The sequence below is a fragment of the Doryrhamphus excisus genome, chromosome 3 (assembly GCF_030265055.1).
Source record: "Doryrhamphus excisus isolate RoL2022-K1 chromosome 3, RoL_Dexc_1.0, whole genome shotgun sequence".
Taxonomy (NCBI): Eukaryota; Metazoa; Chordata; class Actinopteri; order Syngnathiformes; family Syngnathidae; genus Doryrhamphus; species Doryrhamphus excisus.
In genome coordinates, this window is record NC_080468.1 from 7,940,708 (window position 1) to 7,963,135 (window position 22,428).

The 22,428-nt window shown below is 40.5% G+C and overlaps 3 protein-coding genes across 4 annotated transcripts; 2 read left to right on the forward strand and 1 right to left on the reverse strand.

Annotated features, from left to right (window-relative positions):
- Window positions 1-1,824: 1,824 nt before the first annotated feature.
- On the forward strand, window positions 1,825-11,960 carry LOC131125829 (AP-2 complex subunit mu-A-like). The gene is made up of 13 exons (XM_058067724.1): window positions 1,825-1,991; window positions 3,396-3,515; window positions 6,137-6,402; window positions 6,525-6,607; window positions 7,135-7,140; window positions 7,265-7,400; window positions 7,695-7,839; window positions 8,041-8,058; window positions 8,440-8,559; window positions 8,639-8,774; window positions 9,120-9,217; window positions 9,337-9,448; window positions 9,555-11,960. The coding sequence occupies exons 2-13, from the start codon at window positions 3,442-3,444 to the stop codon at window positions 9,687-9,689; spliced, it is 1,329 nt and encodes a 442-aa protein (XP_057923707.1). The 5' UTR covers window positions 1,825-1,991; window positions 3,396-3,441; the 3' UTR covers window positions 9,690-11,960.
- On the reverse strand, window positions 10,499-19,199 carry pcyt1aa (phosphate cytidylyltransferase 1A, choline a). Of its 2 annotated transcripts, XM_058067722.1 has the most exons (10): window positions 18,857-19,199; window positions 17,792-17,856; window positions 15,988-16,098; window positions 15,332-15,431; window positions 15,123-15,239; window positions 14,821-14,972; window positions 14,671-14,749; window positions 13,813-13,955; window positions 13,532-13,720; window positions 10,499-12,804 (listed from the first exon to the last, which is right to left on the reverse strand). In XM_058067722.1, the coding sequence occupies exons 3-10, from the start codon at window positions 16,096-16,098 to the stop codon at window positions 12,583-12,585; spliced, it is 1,113 nt and encodes a 370-aa protein (XP_057923705.1). In that variant the 5' UTR covers window positions 17,792-17,856; window positions 18,857-19,199; the 3' UTR covers window positions 10,499-12,582. The 2 variants fall into 2 exon arrangements, with proteins under 2 accessions (XP_057923705.1, XP_057923704.1); XM_058067721.1 differs by lacking the exon at window positions 17,792-17,856 and having other exon boundaries at window positions 10,500-12,804.
- and3 (actinodin3) lies at window positions 16,471-22,096 on the forward strand. Its single transcript, XM_058067723.1, has 6 exons — window positions 16,471-16,550; window positions 20,268-20,763; window positions 20,852-20,906; window positions 20,999-21,043; window positions 21,198-21,337; window positions 21,412-22,096. Exons 2-6 carry the CDS (start codon window positions 20,752-20,754, stop codon window positions 22,063-22,065), a joined length of 906 nt encoding a protein of 301 aa, XP_057923706.1. The 5' UTR covers window positions 16,471-16,550; window positions 20,268-20,751; the 3' UTR covers window positions 22,066-22,096.
- The last annotated feature ends 332 nt before the right edge of the window (window positions 22,097-22,428 follow it).

Below are 22,428 nucleotides of genomic sequence, written 5' to 3' on the forward strand. Positions count from 1 at the left end.
AAGATGACATCATCTCAACTACAATGAAATAAAAGACAACTCACAAAAGACTTGATACAACATTAAAAAATGTTCAATAACAAAAATCGGGTGCACAAATTTGAATTTATATGGGATTTGCTCAAATTTATACAATGACAAAATTATACACACTGGCTCAAATATATACATTCAGTCACTTTAATGTTTTAACAAGTGGTGCTGAAGGTTCCAAAACACCTTGAACATGACAAGGATAATCCCTATTTAGTTCTAACCATTATAATTGACTGTTGCTGTAGTTTCTAGAGGTGTGAGTCATGTGACTTGGAACCGAGTCAGACTTTTATTTAAAAAAATAAAACCATTCAAAATGCACTCATTGTATTTGTCACATACTGTTACATTGTTAAAATGGGATTAGTTCAAATGGGATTATTTAGTAAACACTAAACAGTGTTTATGACGTATAAGGACTGTAAAATTTCAAGCCTATGGCTTGGAACTTGACTTGGGACTGAACTTGGACTTGCACGTTTTTACTTGTGACTTACTAAACACTGAGTTGAGAAGTTGGGACAAGTTAGGATAGTCGTTTGGAGACATTTCTCAACAACTGCAGATTCCAAGATCATCAGATCAAAGTATTGTATTGTATGTCTTATACTGTACAAGTTTGTAAGTGTCACCACTTTCCCAAGGTGTGGGAAAAAAAACGATACTGTCACCTTCAGTCTGGGGTAGCATGCCCTCCCATAGCTTGTTGGTTTTTTTTTATTAAAAGTGCTGACAACATGTCACATATCACCATGTGTGAGAATGCATCATTCCATCCATCAATAACAACAATAATATATTCTAATAGAATAATAATATATTCATTTTAATAACATTGTTATACTGAAGCTATGCATCCATCCATTTTCAATGCCGCTTATCCTCATCAGGGGGGTTTGCTGGAGACTATCCCATCTGTCTTTGGGCGAGGGGCAGGGTACACCCGTTGTGACAAAAGAGGAAATAATTGATACTGTCAACAAATCAATTGATTGTAATTGAATTAAGATGGAATTGATACAGAAAGTAATTAATGAGAATGCAGAACCAATGACGTACAGTACATCCGTAATTTATCATTTCAAACAGGTACATTTCCAACCAAAATGAAAGTAGCTAAAGTCATACCAAGCTTCTAAAATACTCAAAGACAGCCAACACGTATACAGAGCTAACATTTCAACTTCGGTACAATGCTGCAGGCTGTAGAGAGTGTGTGGCTGCAGTATTTATGAAACGCATTTGATACAATTAATCACAGTATTCTTTGCAGATGATTCTTTGCAGCCCCTTTTCATCACTAATTATTATATATTTGTATTATGTATTATCAATGTTACACAGGTTATCCATATATCACAATCCTTAACTCCTACTGTAACACATTGTGATACAGCCTTATAATTTTTTATGGTATTTCAATTTTGCTTCTATTTCAAAATTGGCAAATGGTATCTGCTGAAGACAGGAAGTACACAAAAAGATGTGTTAGCAATTTATGGAGGATCAATTTTTTGGACTGAAACTGTGAATTGTAACATTTGGTGTACTCCAATGTAAGATTTATTCATGTTCAAAATAAAATTACACCACTACCAAAACATAGGTCTCTAACAAGATTGGGGCACTTCCGGATATTTAAGGGGGAACTAGGCCATTATACTACCATATATCTATCTTGAAATGCACAATCCCATATCATTTGACTTTTTAAATATTAATGGACCGTTGCATTCTGCAACTTATCGTAGCCAGGCCTGGGTGCGGTTTACTAGTTGCTGCAACCACGCCTTTTCCTGCCCTGGCAGAGAACGCCAACGCGTAACAGCGTCGGGTCAGCTGACATATCAGTGGACCACTGGCAGGAAGGAGACCGACTAGCGGCCGTGTGCACCGGAGACGCACTCCTACAAGCCATAGCGGAGGCCAAGGGTGGGACTGCTGGTGGAACGAGGGTAAGTTCGCCACAGTCTAAATGGTGAGATGACTGAGGGGAGAAATTAGCCACTTTAGCCGGAAACATTATTTAGATACTCGGGGTAAATGTTTCATTTTCGAGTCGTGCTAATGTTAGCAATGGTAGCTGCCGCCCGCTAGCTGGCAGCAAGTTAGAGAGTAGTTCATAGTGTGATAGCGGAACTGCGGAGGTTTTGTCCTTTCAAATTAAAAGCTCACAACGAACAAAGTATAATAGATATAACCTATTGAACGTTGATGGTTGTAGTCCGACATGTCATATTTAAATTTGTATAATTATAATATATGTGTGTATAAGTTGAGAAAATTGTACTTCCCTTTTTTTTCGGTAACGGAAATCAATGTAAACTCCAGCAGAGCGACATGTTAGGTGGCTGTACAATACGGCTAGCTTGGCCGCTGTCGTAAGCTAAATTAGCTAGCTAACACTACCTTTCGCTCCCGGGCTGTTCCCCACCATCACATTGATCATAGCTGAAGGTCAGACCTTCATTCGTCTATTTATCACATCTTTAATCAGACATGCCGAATATAGCAACTATTCGCGAGTCGGCGTGAAAATGCGAACACCTATGAAACATTGATCAACGCAAGGAAAATGGGCCAAATGAGCAGACATCTTGATTTCGGCCACATTAGGAACATTAAGTCGGTTTTTGACTGGTCCTCGCGATTTTGCCGTTCAGAGATGTTCTTTTCATTTTCATTGTGATGATATGTCGTGTTGGGTAAATCATCGTGGCTTTTATTGCCCGCGTCCTGTAGGAATGCCAAGTATGTCCTCCAATTTGGGCTTTCCAGAAGATTCAATCACGACTAATGGTTAGGTTGTGTATCTCTGATATATCTATATATATAGATATATACATACACACACATACATTGATAGTGCTTGCAAATGCTGCAATTCTTATGATTTCTTGTGGCTTTCGAATAAATGTTTAGTTTTGACTTTAGTCGACAATGTAATGTAATGGTAGCCAGTCCCGATCCACAGCCACAATCTGGTTGGTGTCATGGTGCTCCACGCTGATAATCTGGTGTTAATCTCACAGTGGAAGTAAACAAGGAATCTACTGAGGCAAGAATGCCAATCTTAACTGCATGTAACACACATAAAATGTAAACTCAAAAGTATTTGTATTGATTTGCGTGTTCTAGATTTGTGTCACCACAATGTGCAGCTGCAGGGTATAGTCAAGCGGCAATGAAGTGTGTGTGTGTGTGAGAGAGAGAGAGAGAGAGCGAGCGAGCGGATGTAAAGGACAAATGTGTCCCTGTCCTGATAGTAACTAATTCATTGCTTTTGCTTCTTCATCACCCCATTTTCCATCCCCCTTCCATTTCCTTCCTCATTGCATTGCCTGCGTGTGTCCTCTCAGGCAGTTTGGTTTCATCATGGCCTGTCAGGTCTGAAAAACAGCCACGATGATTGGAGGATTGTTCATCTACAACCACAAGGGGGAGGTCCTCATCTCCCGGGTCTACCGAGATGATATAGGGTAAGTAATCTTTTTAGGATTCCAGCATTTTTGGACTTGTTCATTGCAACTTGGTAGACAAATGTTCCTAATAAAGGAGGGAATGTCTTTACACCGTGGTGAACATGTTCTGTGCACAAACCCTTAAGACCGTTTTTACAGCTATTCTTTGCACTGCTTTTTTTAGGGCTTTCACAAGACAAAACGATACACAAGATTGGGTCTAAGAGCCAAGATTTTAACATTACTTTTAAGAAAAGTGCAATGAAAAAATATATGACAATATCTTGCAATCTACTAATGTAATATCTACTGTGTTACATTCTTCTGCACTGTGTATGCTACTGGCCCTGCTTCCACAAACCTCTGCCATGGCTTAAAGGGGAACTGCATTTTAAAAAATTGTGCCAGTCATTCACAATAACATATTTCGTTCCCTTTTTTGTGCATTATAGCATGAGAAAATGAGTTAATATGTGCTAGCTAACAATTTCGACTCTGAAGCTAGGACATCTGAAAAAAAACCCTCAAATAACAAACTCCTACAGCGTTGTTGCTAAAAGGGAATTTCTTGGGGAAGAACATAGATAGGAAAGTCATTATGCAAGATGAGATACTCGACTCGCATCTAAAAGAGCAGAATATTTCTATTAGAGGTTAATGATGCGTGTCCTGTGTTCACTCTTTATTGCTGATTCACTTTGTTTATATTATCCTAAAGCAGATGTTGCCTGATAATGTTGTTTTTCATAGAATTTACATTAAGGAAGAAATATATTTGTACCCCTTAATGTGTCAAGTAGTTTAGCCATTTTATTTCTGCTGAATTCGCTGCTTGAAGTACCATCAAGTTTAAGAGAATAACAGCAAGTCTATATTAGGTTTGTGCTGAGTAGAACCTTCTTGTCTTGTTCTTCTTGAATTTTTAATATACTTTATTGATTTTCTCTACCCTGTGCCACTTTGTAAGCGTACCGATGACTCAATACAACCAGAACTATTGCTCTTTTTATCACAACTTTCCCGCTTCACTTTCCCATTTCAGTAAAGACCCATTACAAGATGCAGAACACTGCTAAAATGCTCTCATGATGACATCATGATTGAACCCCTTGTGTCTGTTTGTACCTGTACATCATGCACGAAAATGTCTCTTGTGCATTTTTGCTGCTCTTCATCCTCTTTTCCTCTCTCATCACCATTCCCCTTGATCTTTCCATAATGGCCCATGTAGGAATAGGTAAGACAAGCCTATACCTGACAAGCATGACCCTTTCCTCCCTACTCTCAAGTTGCTCCTTCTTTCGCAAACTGCATGCCCATGAATTTCACCATACAGTGAATCCCTGCATATTGGCAATTCAGCATTCCCTTTTCTGAAAATTTGCATATGTGTTTTTATTTTTATTTGAAAGTATATATTCTCAATCACAAGTCTTTCATTGATAAATATGTGCTAATAAAGCATAAAGCATAAAATATACGGGGGTCCCGATAGAACTGTTTCAACTTACACTACAATTCCGATATTGCAGCCTTGATTATTTTGGCGATTCCAATATTGAGAACAAATCAGACATACTTTTATTACTTGTTTAATCGCATGGACTGTTATAAATGTCTTGATCAAGAGATATTCCTCAGTACAATAGTCTGCAGTAGTAGGAATGAAAAAACGGATTTATTTAGTCTAGGCCTGTCACAATAACCAATAAATCAATTAACCGTACGATAGTGGAGGCGGCATGGCTCAGGTGGTATTTGTCTCCCAACCTCAAGATTGTGTGTTTGATCCTCCGCCCTCCCGGGATAATGCCAAAGTATTCTTGGTTAAAATAATGAACCCCCAGTTGTTACTGATGCTCATCATTAATAGGTAAATGTGTCAAAGCACTTTGAGTTGGAAAAGCGCCATACAAGCAAAAGACCATTTATAATAAATAAAAACAAATTCAATAATTTTGCCGGGCCTTGAGATGTGCATGCATGTTTGATTTTCTTCTCCCTGAACCAAACACATCATTGTGACGAGAAGGAACATTTGTGTGTAGGGAAGTATTCCCCCAGCAGGGAAACCCCTCTAAGCCCCCTCCCAAACTAAACATGTTGATATGATGGCCAGAAAATTGCCTTAGTTAGCTTAGTTTCATCACATGAGAGTAACATATGAAAGATCGTCAGTCAGTCAAAAGCAATGTAAAGCCCTTCACTGGTGTTCTTTCGTATAAGCTAAAGAGGTGCATTAGCATGAAGTTTGCGCATGAGATACGATTGTTATTGGACCCCACTTATTGTTAATATAGAAGTGACATTTGCAATTTTTTTAAAATTCTGAGTAGATCTTCATGTGTATGATCTTGGCTAAAATTTGCTGACTTATTTTGGTTTTTCTGAATATATATAAAGTGTTTGTCTCAAGGCAAACTATTCTGCCAGCTGTCAAGAAAGGATGTATGAATTGAAATTGAGGCAGTTCAACTAAATGCTTTTTCTCTGAAGATGTAGCTTAAAATTTTTATTTCTTCCTTTCCCCCCTCTAGTATTACTCTGAGCATCAACAACTTCCACTTACAAGATGTTTATTTTCTCTGCATGAACTTTTAAATAATTTCCTCTCCCGTCTTGTTTGCTTCACAATCCAGGCGCAACGCAGTGGACGCTTTCCGTGTGAACGTGATCCATGCGCGGCAGCAGGTGCGCTCTCCGGTGACCAACATCGCCCGCACCAGCTTCTTCCACGTGAAGCGCTCCAACATCTGGTTGGCGGCTGTCACCAAGCAGAATGTCAACGCTGCCATGGTGTTCGAGTTCCTCTACAAGATGTGCGACGTTATGACGGCCTACTTTGGCAAGATAAGCGAGGAGAACATCAAGAACAACTTTGTGCTCATCTACGAGCTGCTTGACGGTAAGAAGTCCCAAGGAAGGAGAATCTACCAGACTACCATAGTCTGTAGTACTCAGTTTTACCTCTTCCCCATCTTATCTGTTACTAGCCAGTAGTTTTTTTCAATTTGTGTGTTTACACAGAGATTCTGGACTTCGGCTACCCCCAGAACTCAGAAACTGGAGCACTAAAGACATTCATCACTCAACAGGGCATCAAGGGACAGGTCAGTGTCCTCAATGTCCATTTTTTTCTCCCCTTTGAACAGCTAGTCAAATACCAGATGTTTTTTCCTTTATTGTACACTGACCATTTCCACTGTTAGAAACGCAGTTCTGCAGTCACACAAAATAGACACTTTACAAAGATAACAATGTGCAGTTGTAATTGGAACTGTCAGAGGAATATTAATTGGACGTCTTTGTTATCATTATGGTTGTAGTTTGCAGTGGCGTAGGACTGCACCGCATCATACAAGAGCTGTTGGTAATATTATGCCACTCGTATAGCTAAATGAGGTAGACAAGAAATATGAGAATGTGATGCAGTGCAGCCATACTTTAAATGAATAACTCTGAGTGTGTCAATCAATATTGTCAGAATTTTTATCTGTCACACAATATTTAACTGTCAGGCCTAACAGGAATGGAATAGTTTTAAATATGAATGTCAAGTGTGTAATCATTTGTTGATTTTGTCCTGTGATTCTTCCCTCTTTTTCTTATTTGGACTGGATTACTGTTCCTGCTTCAGCACCAGGTAATAAGCCTTTTTTACTTATGTTATGAATATGCCATGCCATACTGTGGTGCACAACCATCTACAGAGGCTTCTGGCGCTCTTGCTTTATGCTTTCCATTGAGGCTTCTGCTGTTGTTTCTAGACAAAAGAGGAGCAGTCTCAGATCACCAGCCAGGTGACTGGTCAGATCGGCTGGCGTCGCGAGGGCATCAAATATCGTCGCAACGAACTCTTCCTGGATGTGCTGGAGAGCGTCAACCTGCTCATGTCACCGCAAGGTTTGTTCGATAGTTATGGTTACATGTCATATCAACATGAAGGTGCGCTCTCCCTCCTTGGATCCAAATTATATTTATTTTTCACCCCAAAAATAAAACGCCACCACCACTAGCTAGCAGATGTTACCAATAGTAGTTTCAAAGATAAGAGGAAAAAAATGAATTTAATGTTTTGACATAACTCTTGTATTGGATTTCATTAGCGTGGGTGTACCTAATGATTTGGCCTGTCAGTGTACATTTACACTGAAAGAAAATGTTTAATGTACTCTTTCTTGCCCTCCTGACTGATAGGTCAGGTCCTAAGCGCACATGTTTCCGGCCGAGTCGTGATGAAGAGTTACCTGAGTGGGATGCCGGAGTGCAAATTCGGAATGAATGACAAGATCGTCATTGACAAGCAGGGCAAGGGTGGAGCGTCCGATGATGCTGGGAAGAGGTGAGAGCATTACAGGATGTCACATTTTGCCTCAGTCAACAAGAAAGAACACCTTCTATGTCTCTGCGTTGTCTTGTTATCTCTTAACAAGACAAAAATGTACTATTTATTTTGATTTTTTTTTTTCCCCCTCCCTTTCCTTTTTATGGTTGCATCTCTCCTCTCTGTCCCTGTCTTTCTTTTCTATGTGCTGTACCTCAGTGATTTAGGGGGAGGAAGGTACTGTACTGACAAGTGACCTCACCCTAACACACGCATACATCTCATACATGCATCTCATGCACTGATGCCTCTTCCTCACTACAAATCAAACACAACTTATTAATAACTCTTCTGCTACCTTGTGGTTGTTTCCTCTTTTGGTTTTCACTCCCACCCACTTTTCTGCTTCACCTTTAACCTTTCACACAACCCTAACAGGGACTGATTATATAACATCATTAACCTATTACCATGTCTTTATGGCCAGCTGTTGCAGTGTGTCTGTGTGTGTGTCATTGTAGCTAGTGTGGTTGTATCTTGTAGCACCAGAACTTTGTTGTTTTGCTTGCTGCTTTGTTGAAGTCATTGCATTGTCATTGACGCTGTCGTGTCTCCCAGTGGGAAGCAGTCCATCGCCATCGACGACTGCACCTTCCACCAGTGTGTGCGTCTCAGCAAGTTCGACTCGGAGCGCAGCATCAGCTTCATCCCCCCTGATGGAGAATACGAGCTTATGAGGTCGGCTGGTAGCACAACGTGATAAGATGAACGAAAAAATGGACGTGCGTCACTTTGACCTCTCCTGTCCCGTTTGTAGGTACCGCACCACTAAGGACATCATCCTGCCGTTCCGCGTCATTCCTCTAGTCCGCGAAGTTGGACGCACTAAACTGGAGGTGAAGGTGGTCATCAAGTCCAACTTCAAACCATCGCTGTTGGCCCAGAAGATCGAGGTGAGAATTATATACACTCATTGGCCACAGCATTATGTATGTTTTGATTGTTGTTTTATTATGATATTTAGATGCCGTAGTCCCTCAAACTGTAATAATGATCCTCACCATAGTGTATGTGCCGCCCATCTACATAGTTAAAGGGAATGAGATTTGTAATTGTATGTAATGCTGCTAATTGTCAGTATTTTTACTGTATACACTGTGGTAGTCTACCACATTCATTTCTACTTCCATACAGTGCCTATATTAGATTATGTTGTGTGGGTAAAGAGAACCTATGTATAAGACAACACAATAAGAGGCTGCTAAAGCCTTGGTTTTCACATGTTCATTTCCATGTAGGTCCGTATCCCCACGCCTCTCAACACCAGTGGCGTGCAGGTGATCTGCATGAAGGGAAAAGCCAAGTACAAGGCCAGTGAGAACGCCATTGTGTGGAAGTGAGTCGCACACTTGAATTTGATGATGGAACTACTTGGCTTTTTTGGGGGACTGGTAAATCTTCCTTCATAAGCTATGGTAAATATTGTATAAGTCAAGTTGTTGCTTTTGTGTGTAGGATCAAACGCATGGCTGGAATGAAGGAGTCTCAGATCAGCGCTGAGATTGAGCTGCTGCCCACCAATGACAAGAAGAAATGGGCCAGGCCCCCCATCTCAATGAACTTTGAGGTCAGCATGCATGTGCATTTAGTAGAACCGCCCTGGAGAAAAATGGAGAAAAAATTGAGTTAATTGAGGAAAAATTAAAATTTTTGACCCTCTCCCCTATCTGCAGGTCCCATTTGCTCCGTCAGGCCTCAAAGTGCGTTACTTGAAGGTGTTTGAGTCCAAGCTCAACTACAGTGACCACGATGTCATCAAATGGGTGCGCTACATCGGTCGCTCTGGAATCTATGAAACGCGCTGCTAAATTGGCACGCCGATTTGATCCATCCTCTTCTCAGTTTCTCTTTGCCCTGACCCTCCATCTTTATATCTCCTCCCATTTATATTTAGATCATACACCCCCCTCTCCTAACTAGGTGTTGGAGGTTGACTTTACATCATTTAAGAAAAGTAAATATGGCATAATGCACAGATGTATGCAAAATGTGACCCATTGTATCGTATATATCTCGTAGTAATGAGTAAAGCAGGTGCACCAAAAGGGCAGGACAGCAATGTGGCTCTGTTTTGTTCATTCAGTGTTATTGTTCTATACACTATCAATTTAACTTTTATTAGTCCCGCACAGTTTGCAATTTTCCTCTCCAGTAAGATGACGTGTAGCTGTTGTGGTTCCACATGAATCTTGGTATAATTCTTGTGTATGAGTAGTCCAAAGTCTGTGTTGTTGACTGATGAACTCAATTCAAGGGGATAAGTCACTTTTAGCTTGCTGCTTTTGTGTACAGTAACAGAGGACATTCCAGACAGACCTAATGGGCCCTGCTAGTGGCGAGTTTGATTTTGAAAGGAATTTTCCTAAATGTATCTGAAGCACGGAGACCAACTTCATTCATCGAGTATTAGATGTAACACTAGAAAGGTGTGCTGGGAAATCACAACCTTCCTTTCCCGTCCCCCTGCAGTATAATGTAGAGGTGATGTCTCCCCCTGGTGTTTACCTTGTCACTGTCTGCTTCTTCATATTTGTAGCCCTGGTGACCGTTCTGTCCAATAAAATCTCACCATGTATCCAAATTGGCTCAAAACCTGTATTTGCATGCTGAAATTACAGTGATACATTGACATGTATAATTAGAAAAGAATAAACTAAAGCGCAGAAGAAATGTTGCTATAGTAACAGTCTTAATAGCAATGTGCTGTGACAAAATGAATTGAGAACAATACATACTTTGGCGAACATATTTAATACCTTTATCCCATCTTCCTCTTTTCAAATTCTACACGTGGGGCTGTAAATAAACTTCAAAAATGGCGGTGAAATAAGGAACTGATTAAAATAACATTGACATTAATGTTAATGACTGATACACAACTGGCCACTGGACTTGTTGACAACACTTTTCGTAGGCTTCCTTAAATTAGTCGACTGCCACCTAATAGTGTTCATTTATTTGAACATTAGCTAAACATGCCTTTACAAAGATGTTCAATGCAGTATTGGATCGGATAAAACTGCAGGTGTACTTAACGTTATGAACATAGTGTACATTAGTTTCCTCGACAGATTATCACGACAACACATCTTACTTTAGTGCACGAACTGAGGCAGAAAATAGTTCTCCTTCAACTTACACTAGAAGGAGACAGGTTTGTGGAGGAATTAAAGCTGTTAGTGATGTTCCGTGGGGCTAAGTTTGTGCTTATGACATTTTTTTTAAAGGGGAGCGAGTTGAGTAGTTCTCAATTGGGATACATTTTCTTTGTTCATCAAATAAGTTGGAAGCCTTCCCGGGCTCACAATAAGATCATGGCGATTCTCAGAAAACATAAGATTGTTCTTTGTACAAACACCAGAAGATAAAGTAAAGATGTAAATGCTCATAATAGGTCGGCTGACACGAATGTTGTGTTGACAGAAGACGCTTCAATCATGAATGACGCAATAAAACACTTGCACACACACACTACCGTAACATATCATTTAGGCTACCTTCACACTGCAGGGTATGATGCACAATTCGGATTTTTTTTTGGTTTAAATCCGATTTTTATGTGGTCGTTCACATTACCACACAAACCCGACATGTTAAAATGAATGCAAATCGTCTGAAAAGTGACGTGCATGCGCAAGAGAATGACATCGCCTGCGTTTCCGGAAGTAAACATTGCTGCAGCGTGATGTGCGATAAAATTTATTTAGTTTCCGAACCGATACTTGTTAAAAATTTAGGCTGGTATCGGTGATACCGATCCGATTCTATGTGTTTGGTAAATTTTAAAAACAGTGCACAGTATTTCAAATCATAGCATAAAGAATACAAGGTGCCATAGTTATTGATCTATTTTAAACCCTTAAACATATTGAGGTAGTGGGGTGATTGTACAGTTAGCTAAGAACAAACAAAAGGACACAATCATATAGCCAACGTATCAAAAGTATCACTATTATATTCCAGTATCGAACTATTCGAGGATTTTGTGCAAAATTTTGGAGACAACTTGTTGCTGTCTGTTTCAAGCTGTGTGTGGGTGGCAGAAGTGGGGAGACATGACAGATAACATAAATAAATAAAATACAATTCAGATGAATAACTTTTCCTACATCGGTGAGTACCTTTATCCAAGTTTTTGCCTTTTCAAGATTCCATGATGTATAGGTCGGATATATGCAACCTGACCGATCGCATACATATCGGATTTATATCCACATGCGAATGAGGCTTGAGTCACATTTGAAAAAATGTGAATTGTGCTGTTCACACTGACATGAAAAAATCAGATACAGGAAGAAAGAAATCGGAATTGACCTGCAGTGTGAACATAGCCTTAGTTTCCCATTATTTCCAAAAATAAACATGAATTTGAGTTGAAAACAAACTGCAACATTAAAATTTGACTGTTTCATGTGCAAGAACCTCACTGTAAACCTGCTGCAAAAACATTAAAAGAAAAAAAAATAAACGTTCAGATGCTCCTTAAAACTAAGCTCCCATAGACATTACTTTTCAATCTCAAAGAAATGACGCAAAGAACTTGTGACACTACAGGGTGCACAAAAAAGACAGATGTATGAAGGTCATGTGACTCTGAAGTGCTAAATGTTGCCCAAAAAAAAGAGAAGGTTCCGGAGGAAAACATAGCTACTTGACAGCTTAATGAAAAGAAAAGCCCAAAACAGAACTGGCTGTGCTACTTTAGTTGTCATCGTCTTCGTCGTCATCGTCCTCGCTGACGAGGTAGCCTCGTGCCCCGCTGTGGTGAGGCGGGGGCGAGGGGGGCGGGGAGGTCTTGTTGAAGAACGGCAGGCGAAAGGTGGGCGAGGGCGAGCGCTCTTCACGGGCCGGGCTGCTGCTGGGGCTTTGGCGGGGACTGATGGCCTGTAGCATGCGACCTTTGCCCTCCTTCAGCATGTGCTTCTATGGATAGACACACAAAAATACACACATACTAGTCATTCTCTAGACGATTAAGGGTAGGGAGGAGGCCCAAATCATCATCTTGAGTTAAAAAAAAAATATATATATATATGTACCGTAATCCCTCATTTATCACAGTAAATTGGTTCCAGACCCGACTGTGATAAGTGAATTTCCACCAAGTAGGAGTCCTTATTCATAAATTGAATATTTTCATAGTTAAGAGCACAGAAAACCTGTTTACGACCTTCTAAATAGTCTTTTTAACATCATTATAGAATGAATTAACACCCCTACAGTCACATTTCTACTCGTAATGGGCCTGCTACGATATCAAATTCTGCTGGTCGATAATTGTTCTACAAAGTATTGGCGATATTCAATATTATCGCAACATTTTGTTTTCATTCATTGTAGCCATGAGAGGTGTCATTCCCATTTGTACTACTAGTATACCATGTAGCTGTATGAGACATGAGCTCAACACCATTCTTATGTGTGAAAATGCTTAATTTGGGGAATAAACACATACAATTTGCTTCAATATACATATTTTTTGACTAACAATAGGCTGTATTCAACCACAAGTCAGCATGATTTATTAATTAATATATTTTTGAAAACTGTAATAGTGTAAAGGAACGACTGTACTGCACTTAGAAGACGGCTGCATCCCATTACTAATGAATGTGTTTTTCTTGCTGAGTCATCAAAAATACATCCTCACCAGTGCTCCCTCGGGTCCAAACATCTGCAGGAAGTTGCCAATGAACTCCCTGGACTTTTCCTCCCATTTCTGGATGAGGTCGATGCTCTTCTCCTCCACCTTGAGGACAAACTCTTTGCTCTTTTCTTCCACGTCTCGTACCTTCCTCTTCACCTTGTCCACGCGCTCCTGCAGGTGGTACTTCTTCTCCTGGAAAGAGAGCAACAGAGAGAGAGGGAGCACACAGATGTCAAGCTTCGAGTATGCCACTCTGTGAACTCAGAGGTGACATGTTTTCTTACATTGATGAAGCTGACGTTGAGCTCCTTGGCTGTGTAGCCCCTCTGCAGGTTGCGCCTGACGTACACGTCGTAGTCGCGGACAATGCGTGTGATTATGTCAGAGGTGGAGATGCCTTCTGTCCGCTGGGTGGGGGCAAACATTCCTGTTGAACACAACAAAGGGTTCAAGAGGAGGTTTCTTTGCACGAGTGGGGGAGAACTGCATGAGGAACATCAGCAAAAAGAATCACTATGAAATAACAGTGTCAACTAGGCTCAACAATTATACTGAACACCTGGCAGTGGTGTGGGGACTTTATTCCCGTAATATTTTGACTTATAGTAACCCAGTCGCCACTCACTATATTGTGGTTCAAACGTCACTCTCAAAAAGAAATTAATAAATAAATGATCACTGTTTTGTGGTTGGCTACTCCAAATTGTCCATAGGTATGAATGTGAGTGTGAATGGTTGTTTGTCTATATGTGCCCTGTGATTGGCTGGCGACCAGTCCAGGGTGTACCCCGCCTCTCGCCCGAAGACAGCTGGGAAAGGCTCCAGCACCCCCGCGACCCTTGTGAGAAAAAAGCGGTAGAAAATGAATGAATGAATGAATGTTTTGTGGTTGACGAATAATAGGCCAGCTAGTATTGGTCAAAAATACTACAAGACAAGTCATATGTAGTATTCTGGTCATTCGGCATCAGTAATGTTACACTAGTGAAACAATACCTAAGATTACAATGCACTGCTCTTTTTTACTTGACTATAAAAACAGCAATGGGCTGCACTTTGGACACCCCTGCTGTGTATAAACCATACCACAAAAGGTGTTCAGGAAAACAATCAAATCACAATAAACCCAAGGGTTTGATTACCTGCTTCTTTGATGTGCTTGTACACATCATCACTGCCTGCTGAGGAGTATGGGATATCATCATGGGCCACAAAGTCAATCTGGTCAATACAACAAGTTCAGAAAAAAATTCTTCATACAAGAATGTTGAAAGGGTCTTTCATTGACTCACGCGATGTTTGGCAAGGAACTCTGGCGTTAGCGTCCAGGGAGCGTTCCGCACCACTTCGTCCACGTAGCGACAGTGTCGGATGGCGTCATAGCGCTCGTCTTCATTCATGACTGTGAAGCCCTTGTACTTGTGTGTCAGGTCATCACTGCACACTTGGGACAGGATGGAAGAATAAACACAATCGATGTCTTTCATATTGCAAAGTCATAGCCTACACCAGACAACACCTCCACAACACAAACATGGTCATAATTCAATGACATACAATACAAGACCTGTAACAAAAAGTATTTGTCAATTACCTCCAACTATGAGGTGTGTATTTGGGAAAAGACATTTTGCCTGCATAAGAGCCCTGGCGTGTCCTGAGTGGAAAACATCAAAGATTCCATCTGCATACACTCGCACTGGCCTGTCAGCTGAAACACACAAAAAAAAAACGATATCCAGCAAGGCCCTATTTTGTTTCATGGAAAGGAAAATAGATCTGTGATAAGAGTTATTGACTCACGATGTGTCCCCCGTTTGGCCTCCTCCATGTTCACTCTCTCGTACGGCTGAGCATCAGCTGGCACGAGCTCATCGGCAAAAGGTGCAGGGTGCTTCAACCCCTAATGGATCCACATTTTGATTAACAAGTCTATTCTTTGTAGTAGATATGACACCTTTTAAGGCACCATCATAGTAGGTTGCTTGTGCTGTGCGTGGGCACATTTGACACCTAAAGTCTGATTAGTTGGACTTATGTGTCTGTACTGATCCATGATCAAGCATGGTCCACACTTGGGAGGAGGTGGGCTCGGAATGAGTACATACGTGTACGTTTCATACAGTTAAGGCAATCAATCCCTCCACTTGACATTTATAAATGATAGATTGCACAGCAAAGAAAGACCTGAACTATTGCATCAAGTTCGGAAAGTTGCAGAAATATTCCAGGATATATTGTATTCCGAATAATAGCACACATAAATGGGCTCGAGCTTGAATGCTGTAAAGCAGTGTCAGTGTGAGCCAGCTGGAAAAGCGGAGCACCCAAGTCCAGGCTTTTATCATGAACAACTAAAACATGATTGTTGTATGTACTACACAATGGAAGTTGTGTAGTATGCAGGCAGGCTGTGACACACACATGCACGCACACGCATACTAAGGGTGCCATCTCACCACAGTGCATCTGGGGATTTTCCCAGCCCTCTCCGCCACCTCGTTGTCGACATTGGAGACATCCCGTTTCCTCTTTCGTGACACAAGTGTCGGTACGCTGGTGCTTTGCATCTAGGTCAAAGGTCAAGACAAATGACAGTCACAACTGGTCTGACTGAAACAGAAACACAGATTTCTTCACACAATACAGACAGCCTGCAGCTGTGGACGACAGCAAGGTCACACACATAAGAGGGACATCACGGTGCCAGCCATGTTCTCAGTCACTAAGACGCCATGTCCAGTCGCGACTTCCAAAGAGGCAGAAGAGCATAAGGTCCGGCTTGACATCACATGCCAAGTCATATGACATGGCCCATGGCCTGCAAAGTCAGCACTGCGGCCATATTAGATGCTGATTGACTTCAGCTGACCTTGTTTTGAACACTCAGCTGACTCTCCCATGTCTGCACACTGTCACATTTACAGAACACCAGCAGCATCAAGCAAAATGCTGAATTTGATAAAACGGGCATTTCCTCGGTCCGCATCAAGGATGTTTACATTTTCCCAGCACTTTGCAGGTCAGTATCTCAAAAGGGTGAGTAGATCCCTCACATTGCAGCAAGAATCGTGTTATATCTTCTCAACTTACAGTCAGTGGACAGTGTGTATAGCTTGAATAGCACAGTACATGTTGGAGTTCATGAACCGCTGCTCCCCAGTGTTGGTAGCACTCATGCAGCCCCTGTGCATAATGCCACCACCACCATGTTTGACTGTAGGCAGGACAAAAGCACTTGTGTTGGCAGCTTATTTAGACTGAAAAGGCTGTGTGTGGAGTCAATGCCACTGGATAATAAAGCTATGTAGTAATTTATACAGGTTAATTGGTTCCATAAATACATTTCCACACAAGGAGGATTCCTTATTAATAAATGCAATATTTTTGTAGTTAGAGCATAGACATTTTTTTTACGACCAACTAAATATGGTTTAAAATATGTTTTTTACATGAAAACGCCACTATAGTCAACTTTATACTTGTATTATGCAATATGGTAGACATGATAAGAGTAAATAAATTTAATACACAAGTAAGACTTGTGCACATGTCACGATAAATTTTGCTGTCCTCGATAATCGATATTACTGACAACATTTTTTGAGACAATTTTTTCATTATTTATATTGCACAATAATGCAAGTACATCGTACCAAAAGCTATAAACTTTATAAACTTTTCGCATGTGGGAAATATAAAAATTGGAAAAAGGGGGCATGCAAAATACTTTCAGGTTAGGACACAATCGTAACTTATTGACAGTCTACAGTATAAACAACAAGCGATTAAAGCGACACTTCCCGTGCAAGTTCCCCGCACCATCCGAGAGCAGTCTGGGCACAGTGAGGGGGAACTACTGCTGTTGCTACGGCGCCGAATACAATACAAACTGCAGAGTGAACCCTCTGCACCCCGAGTCAAACAGCCTGTGCGGTAAAGAGAGAGGACGCACAATTTATCGACGCTGCAAAATTATCAACTTTGTTTTCTAAATCGTTCCATAAATCGATTTATCAATTATTGTGGCAGGCCTAGTTTTGGCTAATAATAGGTCATATTCAACCATAAAACTGCATGATTTATTAAGTAATATACAGTATTTAAAAAACCGAGATAGAGTGAAGCTGTGAAATTCAATGTGGTGAGGGACGACTGTACTGCTATATTGGCTGTCCACTTTAATGTATATTTAAGTTTTATTTCTATAGTATTGTCCTTTGAGAAGATATACTGTTGCTGAAATGCGACAGGTGTACTCACTTGTGTGAGATACTGTAGATACCCCAGTGATGCAAAAAATGAATGGAATCGACTTGCTTGTCAGGCTGAATTGAAACAAAGAAAAAGAAAACATTTAAAATTTTGAGTACTAAGTACTAATGCCATTTCAACAGATGTGTGTTCACTCTGTATATTATCCACGGTATGTTCTACAACAGAGGTTTCCCTATTAAGGCCCCATTCCACACAAGCAATACAGCGGGTTATTAAAGGGTGTGCTTGTTATTTTTAAACACAAAACCAGTTGGATACCTTCCACTTCTTGAACTCAGCACTCCTAGCTTCATGACTGAAGTTTGCAGCTGCGCCAGTTATAAAAACGCACACAATTACAATAGACAGTGACAGGCGGACTAAGACACTCAGGTGGTCGCTGTCAGCTGAAAAGGGCCAGCAGGCCACCACAAGTCATAATTGGAAAGAAGAGCAACAAATCTTGTTAACACATGCTTATTTTCTGTGATGATTTCATTGCAAATCTGCAAACATTACTAGTGTGTGCAAACTAAAATAGTCTAACAGTCAATACTTGTAGAAAGGATAGAATTAAATAAGATGTACTTCATACTACTTCTTTTTGGAGAGAAATGGACATCAATACTGCACAACTTCCCAGGTTCTGAACATGCATGCAATGAAGAAATTAGAATAGTTTGTATTGGAATATTAAATCACTGCTCTTCTGTTGAAATGGTGACATTGAGCACTCAAGGCAAAATGCATATTCACACACCTAGTAAAAGGCATTGTAAAAACAAACCTCTTTTAACTTCAATTTTAATAAAGGTGAACTTTTATTGTGTTGACAATTGTATGATTAATCATATTATGTTAAAGAAACGGTGTGGTTCATTCAAACGTTAATATCTACCAAATCGAATAGTATTTTAAGGCGGTCCTGAAAGTAAAAATCAGGTTAAGTCAGTGATCAAAGTAGCTGACAGCGGAGTTAAGATACTGGTGACACTGGTTGACTGTGTGTTTCTTCAAACAAACGTGCTAACAACCAGGCTAACTTATATTTGTTTTATTAACGTTACTCACGTTTTGTCCTTAGTGTTGCTTTTCCTGCAGCTGACTTCTTGGCGTCCCTCAGTCCAAAGCTAGCTTTCGCTAACGCTGCTAACTACTGCTAGCACAAAGCTAGCTGTCAAGTTGGTCGGCTTGTTAGCTAACTTCAGCTGCTAAGATAACTAGCTAGTTGGTAGATACCAGCAAGGAGAGTGTTGTATCAAGGTTAAACAGGTCCAGGCGTGTTACGCCCTGCTGGTGCTCGCTGTGTGCTACCGTTGGAACGTTGCACATACCAGGGGAGTAACACAATTTGTCAGCAGTAACAGAGTGTACTACAACGCTGACAGGTCAACAACGACGGAACTACAAAAACGCATACTGCTAACGGAAGTGATTTGATGTGACGTACATTTCCGGGTTTGTTCTGGGCAGTGCTGCCACCTACTGGAGAAACTGTCTGGACAGTGGCTACCAAGACCTTTTTCTTTATATAATGATAATAATAAATGAATAAATTCTTAATTTATTCTGTTATAACAATTAGAATGGTAAACTAATATTGCATATTTTAAGAAATAAAAAATAAAAAACACATTATCAATATTCAATATTGTGATATAGTATGTTGCTATACCTAAATACATAGCTATATTTAATAGATTGCTATAAATAAATACATAGCTAAACTATACATAAATAAAATGAACTATTACATTTACAGTGACTACATGACTGGGAAATGATAGATGATGAATGAAAACTACTTGACTTGCGTTTGTCCTGCAGAGAGCTTCAGGAAAAGGGGTAATTTTCTTGAAGATCACAGAGCCACATGTCACAATAATTAATAGCCCTAAGGCAGAAGTAAAGTTGTGCAATGTAGCTGCTGTCCAATTGATGGAACTAGTCTTTCGGCTCTATTGAATGTAACTTATGATAATAAGTTGCAGACCCCAGACTCAGATTATGCTCTCATTGTTTTTCTTTATTTTATCTCAATCTCCTCCACCTTCTCTGACGTCTTTTCCCAGCGGAGGTCATGCTCATGTTTTGAAAACCCTTTAATTAAAGGTATGCTAAAGAACGCAAAAACATGCATCCAAAGAAGCAGGAGCCTGGGTTTTCTTTTTTTAATATTTGTAATTGTGGAAGCTCTTTGTCTTAAACTGGCTTTTTGTTTCAGCATCTACATAAAACGGGCGAGTACGAGGTGCCCCTAACCTTCCATTTTTGTCATCTGCACAGAGCAATTCCAGATACTAATGCTGACTATTAGCCACCTGGCAGAACAACTGTGTTGTGATTGTAGCTTTGCCTGCTGGTTTTAAAGTGGAAATTACAAACAAAGGGAAAATAGTAAAACAATGTACAAAACTGCTTGAACATCACACATTAACAGCACAAACTGTCAAACCTATCTTGTAACGTTTATGTTTTCCAGTGAGCATGCAGACAACCTCCAAGCAACAAATCTCAAGCTGAATTTGATGCACTTGATGTTGGGACAGAGCAGACTAAATTCCTACATACTTCTTCAGGACCTAAACACCAGTTGGTTCTACTTCCCCTCTATTTTTGAACCACCTGTTTTTGGACAGGGGTTAATTTTTTTACCTTCTGTGCATGTTTTGTCAAGACTTTAACAAAGACCGCACATACTTTAAATATTTGAGCCATAAGACAAAATTGGAATCAACACAAAATAATGACAATACAGCAGTTACACAGCAGCCAATGACTGTGAAGCAACAAGAACTCCCATTTTGTTTGAAGGCACTCATTTGCTGCAGAACACATCCACGTCCTGGCAGAAAATGCACAAGGGGAGGAGTTGTGTCTGCTTGCAGCTCTGTGGCCGTTAGCGATGGTGGTATTTATGAACAGTTAGCATGTGAGGCCAGTGAGATGAGAGCAGGATTGGCGTGATGCAACAACAGGTGAGCAGACACACTTTTTGTTGGGTGACATTTTTAAATTAAAAACTGTGTACTAATTAATTAACAGTGGTAAACTAACATGTTACAGATGCCAAGGATGAGTTCCCAAGTGACCCTGCTATGCTGCATGCTCTTCATTCCCGGTCTGTATGTTGTATTAAATGATGTGTTTGTCCACTTGCATGTCCACTCTATTTTAATTGTGCATAAGTGTAACCTCTCTACCTTCCTCCAGCTTTGCTAGAAGCCTCATCTCTCATGAGAGTAAAGAATGATGCAGGTATTTGGTTTTTCATTTAAAATTCTTGTATTCTTGTATCTTACAATTATGGTGAATGGTGCTGCATTTTGGGTCACTTTGATACATTTTGTATACATTAATGATGCTAAAACCAATCTAATATATTCACCCTCTTGCATTCTTTTCCATACAGTCAGCATTGAGTCAGCCAAAGCGCACAATTTCTTAGCTAATTCCCGACCCAAGAGGAACGTCGACCCAAAGTGGTACAGAGGCACCCCTGACTTCCAGTCCTACTACCGCTTCTACAACAGCATTGGACACATTGAAGGAGTACGTTTGTTGTGTTTAGAATTATTACTGTGTTTCTTTGCACCGTCACAGTCTCTTATGTGTTTCCCTGTAAGATCTATGAGATAGACAGAATCAGGATGCTGTACCAGCAGATGCGTCACTTGGAACTAACCTACGGCTCAGATGCCTCCAGCTACCAAAGTATCATGGGTGTACAGACCACCACTGCAGCTCCCACTACCGCCACCCAGCCTCCCACACCCTCAGATCCTACACCTGACCCTCTGGAGCATGCTCAGCGGATCTACCTGTGCCACCCCAAAGATCCACTGTGCAAACCTCAGATTGTCTACATACCCACCGGGGCCGTCCCAGTGCTGTGCGACCCACGACACAACCCAGCCTGCAGGCCCGAGACGGAGGAAGGGATCAAATCCGCTGCTCCTCCTCAACTGCATCCAGCCCCCAAAAAGTCAGCTCCTCCTCCACCTCCTCCCATCACTGTTAAACAAATGGAGTACGACTGTGACCCTTACTGGGATCCTGACTGCCTCATTGATCACCCCCCACACCCCATCCAGGACACGGTGAAGGTAGAGAAACCTATTGAGAACTTGGTGAAAGAGGAAGACGCAAAAGCTGAGGACAATGTGCCTGCAGAAACCACCAAGGAAGAGTCGCAATACCCTTACTTTGACCCTTATGATTTTAAACGTGACCTTTATGACCCCTTCCACTATGCCAACCCAGGGCCTGAGGAGCAGTAAAAACCCCAACACTGCAAGAAGACCGCAAATCATGCTGTAAAATCCATATTAAATCCATATTGTATGTTTGTGTTATTATCAATTACACACAATATTATGCAGAATGAGGGCAATAAAATCCAATTTTACAACTGGTCTTGTATTTGGGTTTCAGTTTTAATAAGCATTAGGACATTAATAAAGCAACAAAATTAATTGCCACATTTCAATGTATTTATTTTATTTATTATTTTTATACAATTTTAACTTAATTATTAAAGATAAAAACGTTTACAGTAAATGTTCATCTTGTAATATAATAAAATACCCACGTTCATATGTAACTTTTACCACTTGGCCTTGCTGTATATTTTACGCCTCTAG